The 16,306-nt window shown below is 35.3% G+C and overlaps 1 protein-coding gene and 1 pseudogene across 1 annotated transcript; both read left to right on the top strand.

Annotated features, from left to right (window-relative positions):
- LOC116004440 lies at nt 1-3,046 on the top strand (annotated as a pseudogene).
- Nucleotides 3,047-6,438: 3,392 nt separating this feature from the next.
- LOC116005185 lies at nt 6,439-11,902 on the top strand. Its single transcript, XM_031245442.1, has 6 exons — nt 6,439-6,494; nt 7,462-7,563; nt 9,808-9,891; nt 9,999-10,082; nt 10,196-10,279; nt 10,618-11,902. The coding sequence occupies exons 2-6, from the start codon at nt 7,474-7,476 to the stop codon at nt 11,899-11,901; spliced, it is 1,626 nt and encodes a 541-aa protein (XP_031101302.1). The 5' UTR covers nt 6,439-6,494; nt 7,462-7,473; the 3' UTR covers nt 11,902.
- Nucleotides 11,903-16,306: the final 4,404 nt, after the last annotated feature.

The raw sequence follows: 16,306 nt of genomic DNA, 5'->3' as shown, positions 1-16,306 counted from the left end.
ATGGCTTGTGTAGCTGTAGCTTCTCTTCTCAGAACAATAGAGCTTGAGTTCTTCCAATATCACCCTCGTCCACTTGTTCTACACAATCATCTCATCTCTCCTAACAAAGACTTGATCCAATCTTTCCACCAAAAGCTTGGATTTCTCATAAGTCAGCTCGATGAGGAAAGACTCCATGTTGTTGAAGCAGTTAAACGCTTGGAAACCAAGCTCAGGGATTTAGCTTTCAGAGTGGAAGATGAAATCGAAATCCTAATAGCAAACCTCTATGATGAAGAGGAAGATGAAGATGAAGTCAAAATAACAGATCTCGTTTTGAAAGAGGAAAAACCACAGAGGGACATAGAAGAGCAGAAGTCTCAGCCTTACTGTGTGAAACTTGGTCAAGTTTTTCAAAGTGCAATGGAACAAATTGAAACCATCAAGGAAGAGTTGGTGAAAATCAAGGCAGAAGGAAGAAAGACGGCCCATGATGTTCAACAAAGGTCTCAACTTCTTTCCTCCAAGCATGCTTCACACTCCAAGGAACAAATGATCGGGAAAAAGGACGAGTTTGAGATAATCAAGAAGCTGCTAACTGAACTTGGATCTAAGGAAAAAAGAGTTGTATCAATTATAGGTATGGGAGGAATCGGTAAGACAACTTTGGCTAAACAAGTCTATGAAGATCCATCAATTTCTCTCCACTTTGATGTGCGAGCATGGGCTGTTGCGTCACAGGTTCACAACAAGAGGCAAATGCTTGTAAGTCTTCTTAATTCAATTTCCAAGCAAGACGACATAGAACGGTCCAGTGATGAGGAACTTGCTTTAAAACTCTACCAATGTTTGAAGCGTCAAAGGTACATGATTGTGGTTGATGATGTGTGGAGTGGTGAGGCATGGGATGATGTTAGCAATTGCTTTCCTGATGATGGAAATAGGAGTCGAGTATTGTTAACTACTCGCCTCTCACAGAGGTGGCAAATTATACTAGCTCTGACAATGACTTTTCTCATCATATGCAATTATTGGATCAAATTGATAGTTGAAATTTATTTTATAAAAAGGCATGTGAATCTCGTGGTGCAAAATTTGAGATAATCGGGAGGCCGATTGTTGAAAAATGCAAAGGATTGCCTCTAGCAATAATTGTGGTTGCCGGACTGTTCTCCAAACTCAACACACTAAATGAGTGGGAGAATATTGCAAAAGATCTAGATTTTTCTACAACAACAACTATTGAGGCAAGATGTTTAAAAGTACTCTCACTGAGCTACAATCACTTGTCTCACCACTTAAAGGCATGTTTTTTATATTTAGGAGCTTTTCCAGAAGATTATGATATCGATGCTAATGAGCTGGCAAGGTTATGGTCTGCTGAAGGTCTTGTAAAGGCATCCGAGAATACAACCTATGATGTAGTGGCTGAAAGGCGTATACAAGAACTAATGGATCGAAATTTAATTCTTGTGGTTGAAAGGAGTTGTTGTGGAAGAAAAATCAAAACGTTTGGGGTTCATGATTTATTGCATGTCTTTTGTGTGAAAGAAGCTCAAAAGGAGAACTTTTTGCATGTTGTTCGACAAAATGGTTTAGATTTTCCTCAGGAATACTTCCGTTGGGTAAGCATACAATCATCAAATTTTGATGTGTCTACACTATCTTATTATTCATCAAGAAGCTGTCGGTCTATCTTCTGTTTTTTTAGAGAATGCAGAAGCTCAAACTTGAAACAGTTCAAGCTATTGAGAGTGTTCTGTTTTTGTAGCTTTGGGATGTATGAAAATGTTGTGGATCTCGTCCATTTGAGATATTTTTCTTCAGAGTTTAATACTATAAATTTCATACCGTTCAACGCTTGGAATCTTCATATTTTACAAGATGATTGGAACTATTTGGAGTTTCCACAACTGCAATATGCTTTTACTATGGGACATCCTCCCAAATTTGTTCATCAAAACTTGCAGAGGCTTTCTTGGTTGGAGCCTGAGGATTGCACAAAAGAATTCTTTACACATGTTCCAAACATAAAAAAGATAGGGATTAGCGGTGAAAGAAGGGAGTGCAATGATTGCATCGAGAACCTTGTCAGTTTACAGCAGTTGGAGAGACTATATATTTATATTGGTAGAACCGGTTATACGATGAGTCCAAAGATGATCCAGATTAACAGCAATATTGTTCTCTTGAAAAGCCTTAAGAGGTTAAAATTTGAAAACAATCATTTTGAGTGGAATGGAATTAATGTTCTTTGCAAGTTGCCTAGGTTGGAGGTGCTCAAGTTAAATAAATATGCATGTCTAGGCAAAGAGTGGGAGCTACCAGAGGATGATGACAAATTCTGTCAGTTAATTGTTTTGAAAATTGGTAGAACGGATCTCAAGGATTGGAAAGCCACTGGTGATCATTTCCCAAAACTCAAGTACCTCTCCCTTTCTTCATGCACGGAATTGAAAGAGATCCCTAGCAGGTTTGCAGAAATTGAAGAGTTGAAATCAATCCAATTAGCGGATTGTCTTCCTTCTGTGGTTGCTTCAGCCGAGGAAATCAAGAAAGAACAACTTGAGTATATGAATAATACTGTGGATGTGGTTGAATTGTGATGTCACAACATGGCTACTAGTTTTCCGGTCTCTCTCCCGGCCTTTATCTTTCTGAATTACATACTTTTCTTTCTATACTGTACTCCGATCCATTCAATTTCATCATTATCCTAATTTTGTTTTAATAATTCATGACAGGTTTCTGAGCCTAAGTTTGATGAAGCTTAGTTTGATGGATGAAATTGAGTTGTGCCAAAAGAGTAGAAAGAGGAAAGCTTGAGAATAGGGAAAAATAGGTATGCATGTCTACATATCATTGTGAATCATAAAATTTGACCTTGCAGCATTGTACTGTGTAGCCCTGAGTGAGAAAGTGTTACATCACTCTACTTAATTCATTTGTGCTATTTTAATGCGAGTTAGACTCGTCCTTTAATTTGTTGTACTTTTTGTTTTAAAAACATTTGTTTCTATTTCATTCATAAGGTAATGTGATATGCTTGAAGTTTATTCAAGGTTTATATTGGTGTAAAAATTTGGACTGTGTTTGTACTCTCTGGCGATAGGTAAACTTGTGTTGTGGATGAATTTTGTTTCCACTTATTTTATTTTCTTATCTCTTTATATAACTCCATTTCCAGAGTACGTACTGTAACTCCTAATCGTTAGACGAATCCAAAGATTTGGAGACCTAAGTAATATGATGGGTCGGTACAATAACTAATAGTTTGCTTAAATGCCTCATTTAGCCTATATTTACTATGAAAATTGGACTAATTGATAGTCCAACGACCACGAGAGTGGCTCGTGGCGTTGGCATCTTTAGCATTTCCCTAAACTCTTCATTGATTCTTGCACGACTTAAATCTTAGGACACATAAGAATATCTATGCAAAGGTAGTTCGGTTCAAGTCATCGATCTTTTCTCAATTGTTTCTCAATTCAATTAGTTGTTTTTTGTTGCTTACTTCTTTTAGTCCGTAGTCCACAAATCAATAATGATTGGATTTTGACAATTTTTGACTTTGTCTTTCTTTTATAACAATTTTAAACGTTGTTGTTATATTGAAAGTGGATTGAAATTGTAACGAAGTATAAAAATAATGTTGAATTATAAACAACATTGAAAAAATCGCTAGACGTTCGGGGAGCGCTTAGCGCCTAGGAAGCCTAAGCGGGGATTAATTGGCACCAGTGTATTTTTTATTTTACTTTTTATTTTTTAAAAATTTGTTTTAAGTATTTTCAAATTTTTAAAGACTAATAATTATAAATTATATAATACTTTAAAAGTTAATACTAAAATATTAAGTATTAACCTAAAAAATATCTAGAGTTTGTACAATGTAGAGTTATTTCGCTTAAAATGATGTTGTTTTGAGTGAAATAACTCATTAAAAAAAAAAGAAGAACAATAGCTAATTGCCTGACTAGGTGCCCTAGTCGGTGCCTAGGAGGTCTAGTCGGCGCCTAGGTGGCCTAGGCGGTCAGCGCCTAAGCGGCCTAGGCGGTGTTTAGGCGGAGCTTAGATGGCCTAGCGGACGCCTAGCCGGCTAGCCACCTAGACCACCATTTAAGGTGATACGCTAGGCGGGGATTAATCGGTGCCTATGCGAGATTTTTGCAACATTGATTATAAATGTGATGATATAATAGTACGTGCTTTTGAAAGTGAGAGAATATTATAAAGATGGAGCTAGATAGTCTTTGGTTAAATTATTCAAGCAACCTTGTCGGCTAGTCGTGTGAAATGGAGTAATTAGCTAGTGGCTCGTATAATAATCAAAATGGTTGTTACCCTATTATTATATGCTATGTTTTAATGTAACAAGTAGCTGTAATATTTTTCAAAATGGTTGTTAGAAATGGAGACGATAATCAGCAAAGCAACTAAAATAACACCACTAACACAATTCTAGAATAGTTAATTTAGTGGGTAGTTGGGGTTTCATCACTGTCTTCAAAAATAATATTTCTTTATGTAAAGAGGGTAGTGAATATTGTTTAATAAAAGTTTAATTTCATTTTCTTTGTGCAAATTGATCTCCTCCTTGAGAATTGAAAAATTACATCATGTACTAAAAAGTTGGTTTTAGTGGGGGCGAAAATTTCATTATTCTAACACATAAAGCTAACTCATAAAAATATTATTATTTTACCACAAAAATTTCATTATTCTAACACATAAAGTACATTATTCTAACTCATAAAATGCATTATCTTATCTTCATTATTCTAGTACGCACAGGGAGCAAGAAATTATTTTTTTTTAACATCGTTTTGGACCGTGATCCACACAATAATTTGTCGTCAAAATCATTGCAAGCCTTTCATTATGTAGCAACCATTAAAAAAAACACATTTTCATAGATACGCAAAACATATTTCATTATCAATTACGGAGTATTAATCAATTCAAATACTTATACTACATATGATACATTATAAATCTCACAAATTAACACACATTATAAATATCAATAGTAAATTACTCAATAATAAATAAATTTTAAAACTTGATTGGTATCACAAATTAATTAATCTACATTATGAAATTAAATCTCACAATTGACACTAAAAAAAAAAAAGCAAAAAAAATATAATTTCCTGGAACCATGAACTAAAATTGAATCGCAGTTATATCTACTTATATGTGGAATCAGAACAAATGTAAAAAAATTGCAAACACCATTTATAAATATTATAATAATAATTTTAAGTCAATGCTAGTAACATTAATATTATAATTATACTAGTATTAAAGAATTATTTGTGTTTGAGCCATAATTCTGTTATTAGCATTAGTTTAAAATTATAATTATAATATTTGTAAAGGTGTATGTTCTTTTTCGCATTTATTCTTATTCTCATATTTAAGCAATAATTTGTTAAAGAAGAAAAATAAATAAAATATTTATTTGTAAGGTAAAAAATGTCTACTTAACATAAAAGGGTGAGAAAATCGTCACTTTTAAAATAATTAAAAGAATTAATATAGATACATAAATAATTTAGGGAGAAAAATCACTATAAGCATATACCCCATGAGAAAAAGTTGCCATTTTCCCTATATGTTTTTAGGGATTTTTAGACTTTCAGCATTTCTGTATAAGGCCTAATAAATTTGTTAGAAGAAAACACTCCCACAGTCCCACGTGATAAAGACGCGATTAAAACGGCCAACATTATTTGCATTCTTAATACTCACGCAAAAAGATAAATAAATAAATAAATAAAAATCTAAAATTTTCCTTTTGACTTGGCGCTACATACTCATTTAATTCTTTAATATTTAATTATAGGTAGGTGTGATAAATTAATTTGTAGAGACTTAATAAATATAAGTTACATTAATTTATTATGACAAAATTTTTTATGAAACTAGAACAGTTCCACAGTTTGGATCAAAATAAAAATGTAATATTTGTACTGAGAAATATAATACTAGTCAAGAATAAAGTGTTTGTTACTTATAGAAGAATGTGTAATATTCTTGAAGAAAAATGTAATACCTTTTACATTTTTATTTAAATACATTTACATTTTCCTCAAAAGTATTATATTTTCCCATATAAGTAACAAACATTTTAATATTATTGATTAGTATTACATTTTCCAGTATAAATATCTGCAAGACAATCTCACAGAGTCACAGGAGAGTCCGTCATTCTTAAGTCTTAATTAGTGTCTTTCTTAAACATTCTTCTCGAACTTCGCTCTTGTGACCAATTGAGCTGTCTATGAGAGCAGTCTTTTCAAACATATTTTTTTATTGTCCGAGGATGGCTGATCCAGCTCAGCTATGAATGCGGACGTCACACTGATATAAGCCTTTTGAGATGGGAATTGGTCACAATAAATACACCACACCACCTGCATAAGTACTGCATGCCCAAACAATAATTAGCAGCGGAGAGATATTACCAAATCCCAGACTCCACAGCTCCTCTCCTCAGACTCAGCCCTCAGGTATATATGCATCCAAAATTAAGTGTTGTCATCTATAGTCTTCCCCTCTTTAATTGTTTCTTTAACTAGCTATAAAACTTGCTAAATTCTACCAAAGTAAGCCAAGCACCTTTTGGTCAGATACCATTATAGTGCATTGTACTGTAGCCAGCTTAGTTAGTGAGAGTGTCGTGCACTCTTATCTCTTAATAGAGGTCAGGAGTTTAAAATTCCTTCTCGATTGTATGAAAAAATTAATATAGCTAACACTTTGAGGCTTAATTGGATGGGTTAGTCTGGTGCAAATGAGATTAGTTTGAATATGGCCGATACATGTTTAAAAGTGTCTCATATAGTTAGGGCATACTTAATTATGCAATGACACCTCATAGTCTATCAAAAAAAACATACATCGTACTGTGTAGAGGGGTAATTTTTCTTTGAGAGTGGAAGAAACTTGTGAGCCATTAATAAATATAGTACTCAAAAAAAAAATTATGGAGTAATGGTAGAAAATGTCTAAAGGATATAAGTGGATGACATTCTATGAAGGACTAAAATGAGAAGTAAGACAAATAAAATGTGATAAATAAAGTGCGGATTATAATATTTTTCCTATCTCGTTTTATACGGATAATTATGTTTGGCATAATTTTCATGATAAATAAACAAAATGTGATACTCATTCCAAAATTTTCATTATAAAAATGGTAAATTGGGACTCACTTAAAAAGAATAAAGTAAATTAAGTCAAGACCTTGTGGTCTAGTGACACCCGGTTGCACCTCCATAAGGAGGTGGGTTCAGGTCCCAGTGGGTAGAGGAAGTAGTTATGAACTGCATTCTTATTAAGCGTGTCAACAACCTTGTTGTCTAGTGGCAGAGAGTTACTCTCATATATGGAAATTGAGCCAATAGTAACCGTTAAAATTCATATTTTTATGCATTTTTCTAGAAGTATGTTCTTTAATTTATGTAACATAACCAGATTAAAGGTTGGATGGCGCTCAATAATTATTGTGATAGTGCTACAAGCGATGACCTGTCAGCCCCTTTGCTCCATCAACGGGAAACTTATGATAATGGAAAGGTGTGCAACAAGTTAGCTATTTGAATGGTCAAATTAATTTATTTTTTTTGTAATTATAAACATGATTTCTTGTCATTTTCAATAAATTATGCAACAAGTTAAGCTATTTGAGAATCTCATTTGACAAGTTATGTTATATGGTCGCACACGCATTTGGCGTGCTCTAAGGTGCATGCCATGCATTTTTACTTTCATTTTTTATGATTGGTTGATTAGAACATGCACAAATTTTAATATGAAATTAATGATATGATTGACATGAATATGTGACTAAAATATAGCTACTATACATTGGTGCATAATTAGGAGTACACTTCGATTCACTTTATAATTTAATATAATTGAGAGGTTGATTTGACCATTCACCTATTTTAGTGACAATAAATGTAATTAAATTTTATTGTTACATAAATATTAATGATTTAATAATTCATATTATGTGATGATTAATAGATGTTACTTTTAGTTAAAAATGATCGACCTTCAATAAATCAACACTTTTAAGGTAAATACTTTTTAACAAGCTCAAATAACTTAAGAATAACATTATTTCATCTCCTAATTTTATCTCTTAATATTCATTCCCTAACATGATAATAAAATTATTCTTACTTATTGAGCATCGAGAATTAATGGACTCCACCCAATATTTAAAAAAAAATTACTTCTTAATCAAATATAAAAGTAATCAATCAAATATTATAAGGATACAAGGCGATTAATCTAAAGAAACCTTATATAGAGCTTTATACCAATATCAATAGACTATTTATTGATGGTTGTGTTTTACTTTTAATTATCACTATTTGACAACAATAAAATTATTAAGGGATATAATATTATAATCAAGGTTGAAAAAATCGCTAGGCGTCCTCTAGGCGCCTGGGGGGCGCAACTAGCGCCTAAGGCGCCTAGGTTTTTTTTTTTTTTTTTTTTTTTTTAATTTTAATTTTTAAAAAAAAAAAAATTTTAAAAATATTTTAAGTGTAAATAATTGTAAAGTGCTTAATATTGTAAGTCTTTACACTTGAATAGTTAAATAGTTAACACTTATTAAGTTATTAGTTATTATTTATTAATTATTAGTGCATTACTTATTAGTTTAATTTAGTTATTACGTAGTACTTATTATTTTATTAAGTTATTACTTATTAGACCATTAGAGTATTAGTTAATACAGTATAACATTAATAGTTTAAATGTTTACAAAAAAACACCCAGGCTACTGGCCGCCCGCCCAGGAGACCTAGGCGCTTATACAATATCATTTTGGTCGCCGGCGCGTATAATTTATAATTGTTGTAATATATATTTTTAAACTTTAATTACATAATAAAGTAAATATAAGATATGTTGGAATACAAGTGTTCATTGTTTATAATTATGAAAGAATTAGAATTTTGTTTTAATTTGTAATATATTGATGATAATAATTTTTAATTAAAAAAATTATTGTATATATTTTATTTCAATAAATTATATTTAAAAATGTTCTTGAATTATATTTCATAAAAGGTATATTATTATAAGTAAAATTATATGTTTTTAATTAATATAATAATATATGTATATTAGTAAATTATTTTATATAATAATAATAAGTAATAATAATAATAATATAATAATAATAATATAATAATAATAATAATAATAATAAATTATGGCATTTATCATGTAAATTTCATAATAAATTGAAGTTATACTATTATAGTGAATCTCTTTTATTTATTTTGAAATAGTGGAGAGTCCATGCATGTTTTAATGATGAAGGGTATTTTATTAGGTGTCATTTTTTAAAGTAATAAGGATAAGAATAGAATAAATAATTAATTGCTCAGGTGTTTATTTAAAAACGCTATGAGAAGTGAGGTGTCAAAATAGTTTTATTTTTTTCATTCATTTCACCAAGCTTAATCTTGTGACCTTTTTTAAAGAGCCATAGAGGTGTCAATTAAGAATAAAGTGTGGATCAAACATATTTTAATTTTGATTTTTAAGTTAATAACAAACATATTTGATCCTCAATAAAATGTTGTGATGAGGATGATTACATTTAATTCAATAAATAATGCTTTTATCTTTAAATTAAATGTAAAAGAATGTATAGTGAAAGATCAAAATTAAAATTAAAATTAATTTATAATTAAATATTAGTGTAATAAGAATGAATTTTATACTTTTGCACGTACATCTTTTAATTGATGAACTTTTTTCTATTACATTATCACTTACATGCATGAACAGAAGAAACAAGGTCCACAAGATCATGTTTTGAACATAGATTATTCAAGTGGTCAAACTCACAACGGTCGAAATGATAATGAAAAGGTAATATATATTTGCAATGTGTAAGAATTAATATAATTTTATATATTTGCACGTCAATCTTTTAATTGGTGAACTTTTCTCTATTACATTATCACTTACATGAACAGGAGAAGAAGGGTCCACAAGATCGCGTTTTGAAAGTATGTTATTCAAGTAATCAAACTCACAACGAACTAAGTGATAGTGGAAAGGTTATATTTGCAATGTGCAATAATTAATTTTATACTTTTATAAGTTGATGATCTTTTAATTGATGAATTTTATTTTATTTTATTTTTTGTTAAATCATCACTTGTATGAACAGGAAAGTCAAGGTTCAGAAGATCACGTTTTGAACGTAGGTTATTTAAGTGATCAAACTCACAACCGACGAAGTGATATTGGAAAGGTTATATATATTTGCAATATGAATATACTCTTCACAATTCTATATACATCCACATACACATTGATGTGTCTACGGACCGATTCAGGACCCAATTGATCCAGCCCTGACTCAAACTCGAAAAAATTGGGTTTGACTTTACCGGACCTAGCTTGAACCGGGCCCAACTTATACCGGAGTTGTTTAGGTCCTATAAAATTAAAAAACCTTGGGGCCCAACTCGAAGTTGGCCCAGGACCGAGTCCCGGCACGACCTAGACTCCTAACCGGCCTAGGCATGACTTATAAAAGTATAAAATATATGTATAATTTACGCGTTATTGATATGATGTGGTCATCAGGAGCAGACAGTGGCAACATGCAAATCAAGTCGTGGGGACTATCTCAAACCAACATTGGTATCCATTGGCCCCAAGTACGTATTCAGTGAAAAGCATTTCAAAGGGGTTGCACGGTTCAAGAACCAAGAGTACAAGGACAAGTATTTCAAGTCTTTTCTCCAAAGAGGAGGGGAGACAAGAACAAAACACGACGAGTACCGGGAACACCTCAAGGACCCAAAGTTAAATTTGGTGCAAAAAGCCCGAAAATATTACGAGGAAATTGGAATCAACTGCCCTAATTCCGACCAAGACTTGGCCAACATCTTGGTTAATGATGGCGGCTTTGTCGTGGAGTTTGTCCTGAGATGCAAGAAAGGCGGCCGAGATGACCCGCGCATAAAAGAAAAAGGGAAAGAAGCACGCAAAGACATGCTTTGTTTCGAGAATCAACTCCCTTTCGAAGTCCTAACCGCCCTCTACCAAAAAATGATTAGCTATACTAACGAGGCAGAAACAGACCCCCCGAGTTTCATAAGACTAGTGAAGTTCGCATTTGCGTCCTTCGCACCAAACATTACCCTTTCCAATTTTTTCGACGATAACAAACCCGAAAACCCTCTTGATATACTCCATGTTCTCCACAGCCTTTGCCTCCCTCCAATCAACAATAATCCCCACCAAAACCAAACAATGGAGTGGCCAACAGTAGTCCACATTAACAGCGCCACGGAGCTTCGAGACGTCGGAGTTAGCTTCAATAACACCGGCGAAGTCTACACTATGCCAAGGCAATACCACACAATTTCATCCTTAAAAGAGTGCAAGGATACAACTAGCCTCTTCGACATAACCTTTTCGGGCGGGGTGATGAAGATCCCTTCTTTCAAAGTGGATGATTTCACTGAAATATTCTTCGGGAATATGATCGCCTTGGAGCAACGCCGCACTCTAAAGCCCAAATACTACACAGATTACGCCAGGTTAATGGACCATTTGGTGGACACTCATATGGACGTCAGTTTGCTCCGCAAGAATGGGACGATTCACAACCTTTTAGGCGAAGATATTAAGGTGGCCGATGTTTTCAACAGTGTGTGTGTTAAGGTAGATATTACCACCAACTTCTATTTCGCGCCGCTCTACACAGCTGTGAATCGGCATTGTCGCAACACGCGCCTTGTGTGGAAGGCGAGACTAAAAACTGATTATTTCTCCGATCCCTGGAAAGGGATTTCCTCTATTGCTGGGGCTATTGTCTTGCTACTTGGTGCCTCCCTCACTCTCAAAAGTCTACTTTCTTAGACCCTGGTTAGAATTGAATATGTGTTCCATCTCAACTAAAAATCTAAGTTGGTATTTGAATTGCATATTATTTGGATTAATGCCCAATGCTTATATTTAAATAAATATTTAAAAGTATATCAAATGCAAGAGTTGATCAACCAACAATATTGTTATTGTGCAAGTGTACTTAATTATATATACATCTATCGTAATAGTTGGTTTGTTTATCCGGATTCCGGAAGGTTTGATAATAAAATCTTGTCTATTTATTTTTTGCCTAGGCGTGTACCACATTCTAACAATCAGTCTCCACCCTCACATCCCTAATAAGGAATAAGGTTATGCTGCTTGATCAAGGATAGAGCCTCCTTGCAGGCTAGGCTTTTGTTATTAGTGGGTCAAAACCACAATTGAGAGAACCATTAGAAGGAGCAATGAATTTGATGGATGATATATTAGGGCCAATGGCCCGCAACCCAGCACGAGAAGGAATGAGTAACTTGGGCCTATTCATAGTTTAATAGGATTGGGTTGGTACATAATCGACTCTCTGCTCACCAAAATATCAACAGACGTGTGCATGATCAAGAGTTCATAGTACAATTAAGATCCAGTCATATACACAACAAGGAAAACCCATAGCTTCCTACATCATAATCTCATTGCATGACATTTTCATCTATGCTACCAACAGTAACCCAATTGCAAATAACACATTACCAACAAAAATGAAGATGACAAATAGTGAAGATGAATTGAAGACAATGACAATGTTACTCAAAAGAGAATTAAGAATACTTAGAAAAATTCAAACCAAAAGTAGTATTTTTTTAGACTAACATTTTTAGATCAAGTATTTAGATTATCAATTTTACAAAGTTGCAAACATTTATTTTAGCGTCAATTATAATTAATTTCTTATATTATCTTGAATTTATATACTTTGAGTTACATATTTAAATAAACAAATTTGACATTCAATTACCTATGTATACTTCTCCTATATAATCTTCCATTGATATACTTTCAAATATTTATTTAAATATAAACATTGGGCATTAACTCATTCGTGCACTGCACTAGTGTAAAACTAGTATCAATATAAAAATTAAACGATACTATTTTTGGACTATATAATTTTTTTTTTTGAAAACCAAACAAAGAAACTATATTAATTAATCGAAAGCAACTGCTGAATACAATCCGGGTAAGAAGTAAACCAAGAACAAGGACCAGACTGAGAAGCCGTAGCTCTAGCTAACACATGAGCATACGTATTCGCTGATCTAGGGACAAAATGAAACGACACAGCAACAAAATGACGTTTCAAACCAATACAATCATTGATGACACAACCAACATAGGAAAGTGTTGGGGAAGAGCTCTTTAACAAGTTACACACCAGCTGACAATCTGAGAAGATAGCCACCTTTTCCCATCCACAACCCTTCGCCCAAGAGAGAGCCTCCTTAACAGCCATAGCTTCCGCTAGAATAGGATCATGAAGACACCTGACTTGATCGTTACGTGCCGCCAAAAACCTCCCATCACCCCCATGCACTACAGCTGAAACAAATCCCTCCTCTTTGTCCTGGAAGATCGCTGCATCGACATTAATTCTAACCACATCTACAGGTGGCGTGTGAACATGAGCATGACTAGGTGGTGAAGGAGTAGAAGTAATAGGTGTTACCTGCAAAGTATACCACTCCTCAATTAACAGTTCCATTCGTCTCACCACCTCCCCATGCAACCAGGCCTTATTGCTCCATAACAGCTCATTGCGAGAGTTCCACACGGTCCAGCACAAAGCCACAACACTCCTAATCAGCACCTCGTCCTTCCCTTTGACAAGCTTTGAGAGCCATGCAGCAAAATTATCTGAATCAAGAAAAGGAGGGAGACTTTGAAAAGTATCCCACAGCCTGGACGTAAAAACACACTGTTTAAAAAGGTGCAAAGCAGATTCTGGATGAGAGTTACACAATGGACATGATATATCAATATTAACTCCCCTACCAGCCAGATTCGTATGCAACGGTAAAATATCTCGAGCACATCTCCACACGAAGTTTAGGATTTTTGGAGGCAGCTTCAAATTCCATAACAACTTCCATGCATTGAAACTGTTAGACTCACTGGCAGCACCCTCCACCATCAACTTATAACCCTGCTTAACCGTATACATCCCTTTAATATGGCCTCTCCAACACCACTGATCAGCAAAAGAAGTAGACATAGGCAGCCTCGTAATCAACTGAACATCCCGATCACAAAATAGCTCTCTAACAAGCGGAATATCCCAATCTGAAGTCACTGGATCAATGAGTGCCGACACCGTAGCTGAGCCGTGATGCACTGAACGAGGTGAAGTAATAAATGGGGAGTCCTTATCAGGTAGCCAAGGATCATCCCATATTCGGGTAGTACAACCGTCGCCAATCCTCCGAAAACANTTGAGAAATAATTTGTAGCCAAAGATAGCAGACCCTCCTGCTCAATCCACACCCCAGATACATCTCTCAAACGCGTAATATGGTTCCTTTTCCTCCTACCAGTTGCATAAGAGTGAAAGAACCTTGTATTACGATCACCCTGACATAACCAAAACTGTTTAGCCCGTTGACGCCAATACACATCCTGTTGATCTAACAAATGTTTCAACTCAAAGTTCAACTGTCTTACCTCCCTCAAGGAGTCGTGATCACGCCTCCCCCTTAGAGAATTTAGAGAAGCAAGAATACCAGTGATCTGCTTATTTAATTGTTTTCCAAAATCACCTCCCCATTGTTTTAATTTCTCACTGCAACAAAGGAGTCTATAAGGCAGACAATCACCTACTGTTTGATTCCAAACTTGACAGACAACCTCCTTGCACCCGCTGTCTTTCAACCAAGCGTTTTCAAACATGAACCTCCTACGACGCGCCTTAACACAGGGTTTCTCAACGTCAATATAAATGGCCGAGTGATCAGACGAAACCACATCCACATTGTACACAGTAGCATGCGGGTGCAACATACACCAATCCGCTCCGGCCACAGCTCTATCTAGGCGCTCCTCCACCCAGTCATCAGTACCCCTTCCACGCTCCCACGTAAAAGGACGTCCCTTCATTCCCAAGTCTATCAGTCTACAGTCCTCCAAAGTGCGGTTAAAACCCTCAATCAATGCAAGAGGATGAGAATGAGCACCCCGTTTCTCAGCAGGAGATGCCAAGTCATTGAAATCGCCTGCCACAAGCCACGGTAACGAGGAATGATGATGTAAGGACCTTAATAAGTCCCATGATAATTGACGCCTACTCCTTTCCGGATGTCCATAGAAACAGGTTAATCGCCATGGCGCCACTCCAGAAAGTAAAATCTCAACGTCAATATGATTCTTTGAATAAGATAGTAACCGTACAGAATTTCGTTCCCGCCATAGTAGCGCCAAGCCACCACCGAGACCCCCACCATCGACATAAAAAAGGCCATCAAACTGTAATCTAGCTTTCAAACGGTCAGCATGTTCACGTCTTACTTTAGTCTCCATCAAAAAAATAAACATCGGCTTCATCTTGGCATCAATGGCCAAGACCTCTTGAACTGTACGTGGATTGCCAAGACCACGACAGTTCCAACAAATGGTACTCATAGTGATTGGCGGGACTGGGAAACACCAGCACCCGCCACCAGCAAGTTTTTTGAAAGAGTCTGAGAGTCAATGTCAACCTGCATATCAGCACCAACCTCTGAACTCTCACCATCCACACGCTTCCGCTTTTGATCAAAGACAGTAAGTTCTTTACTCATGGCGATAGGAGTCGTACCACCGTCATTGGCAAGGCCAGTCTCAGTTATAGAACACCCCCTCGTATTCACGTTGTTTCGAGCCACAATCATAGATGAAACCTCGTTCACAGACATCGACGATTTCCCTTTCGCAACATCCGAACCCACCACCACAGGTCCCTTCCACAAGCTTCGCTCGGCAGTGGTTTCCGGCGCACACCATCGCTGCCCAGCCGTCGGCGTAGTCCTTCGAGAACCAGCCCTAAGACTAGCCCCAAAAGGCTTAACCAACGTAGAAACCTCTTCCCAAGATTTAGGGCAGAACTTTTCACCATGACCAATAATACCGCACAAGAAGCAAAACGTAGGCAATCGCTCATACTTAAACTCCACCATCACCCAGTCACCATTCTCAACCTTTAATCTCATACCTTTACGTAGAGGTTTAGTCACATCAATAGAAACCCTGATGCGAAAAAAAGACCTCATGGAACCATCGAAATTGCGCTCATCAGTCTTCACCAGTGAACCTATAAAGTTACCCATAGCGCTCAAAATAGCTTCCGATCGTAATCCAACCGGGAGACTATGAATCTGCACCCAAAAGTCCGTCGAATTTAGATTGACAGATTCAGGAACTTCCGGCG

The sequence above is a fragment of the Ipomoea triloba genome, chromosome 14, assembly GCF_003576645.1.
Source record: "Ipomoea triloba cultivar NCNSP0323 chromosome 14, ASM357664v1".
Classification (NCBI taxonomy): Eukaryota; Viridiplantae; Streptophyta; class Magnoliopsida; order Solanales; family Convolvulaceae; genus Ipomoea; species Ipomoea triloba.
Note: the sequence above shows the minus strand (reverse complement) of the source record. Positions and strands in the feature narration are given on the sequence as shown.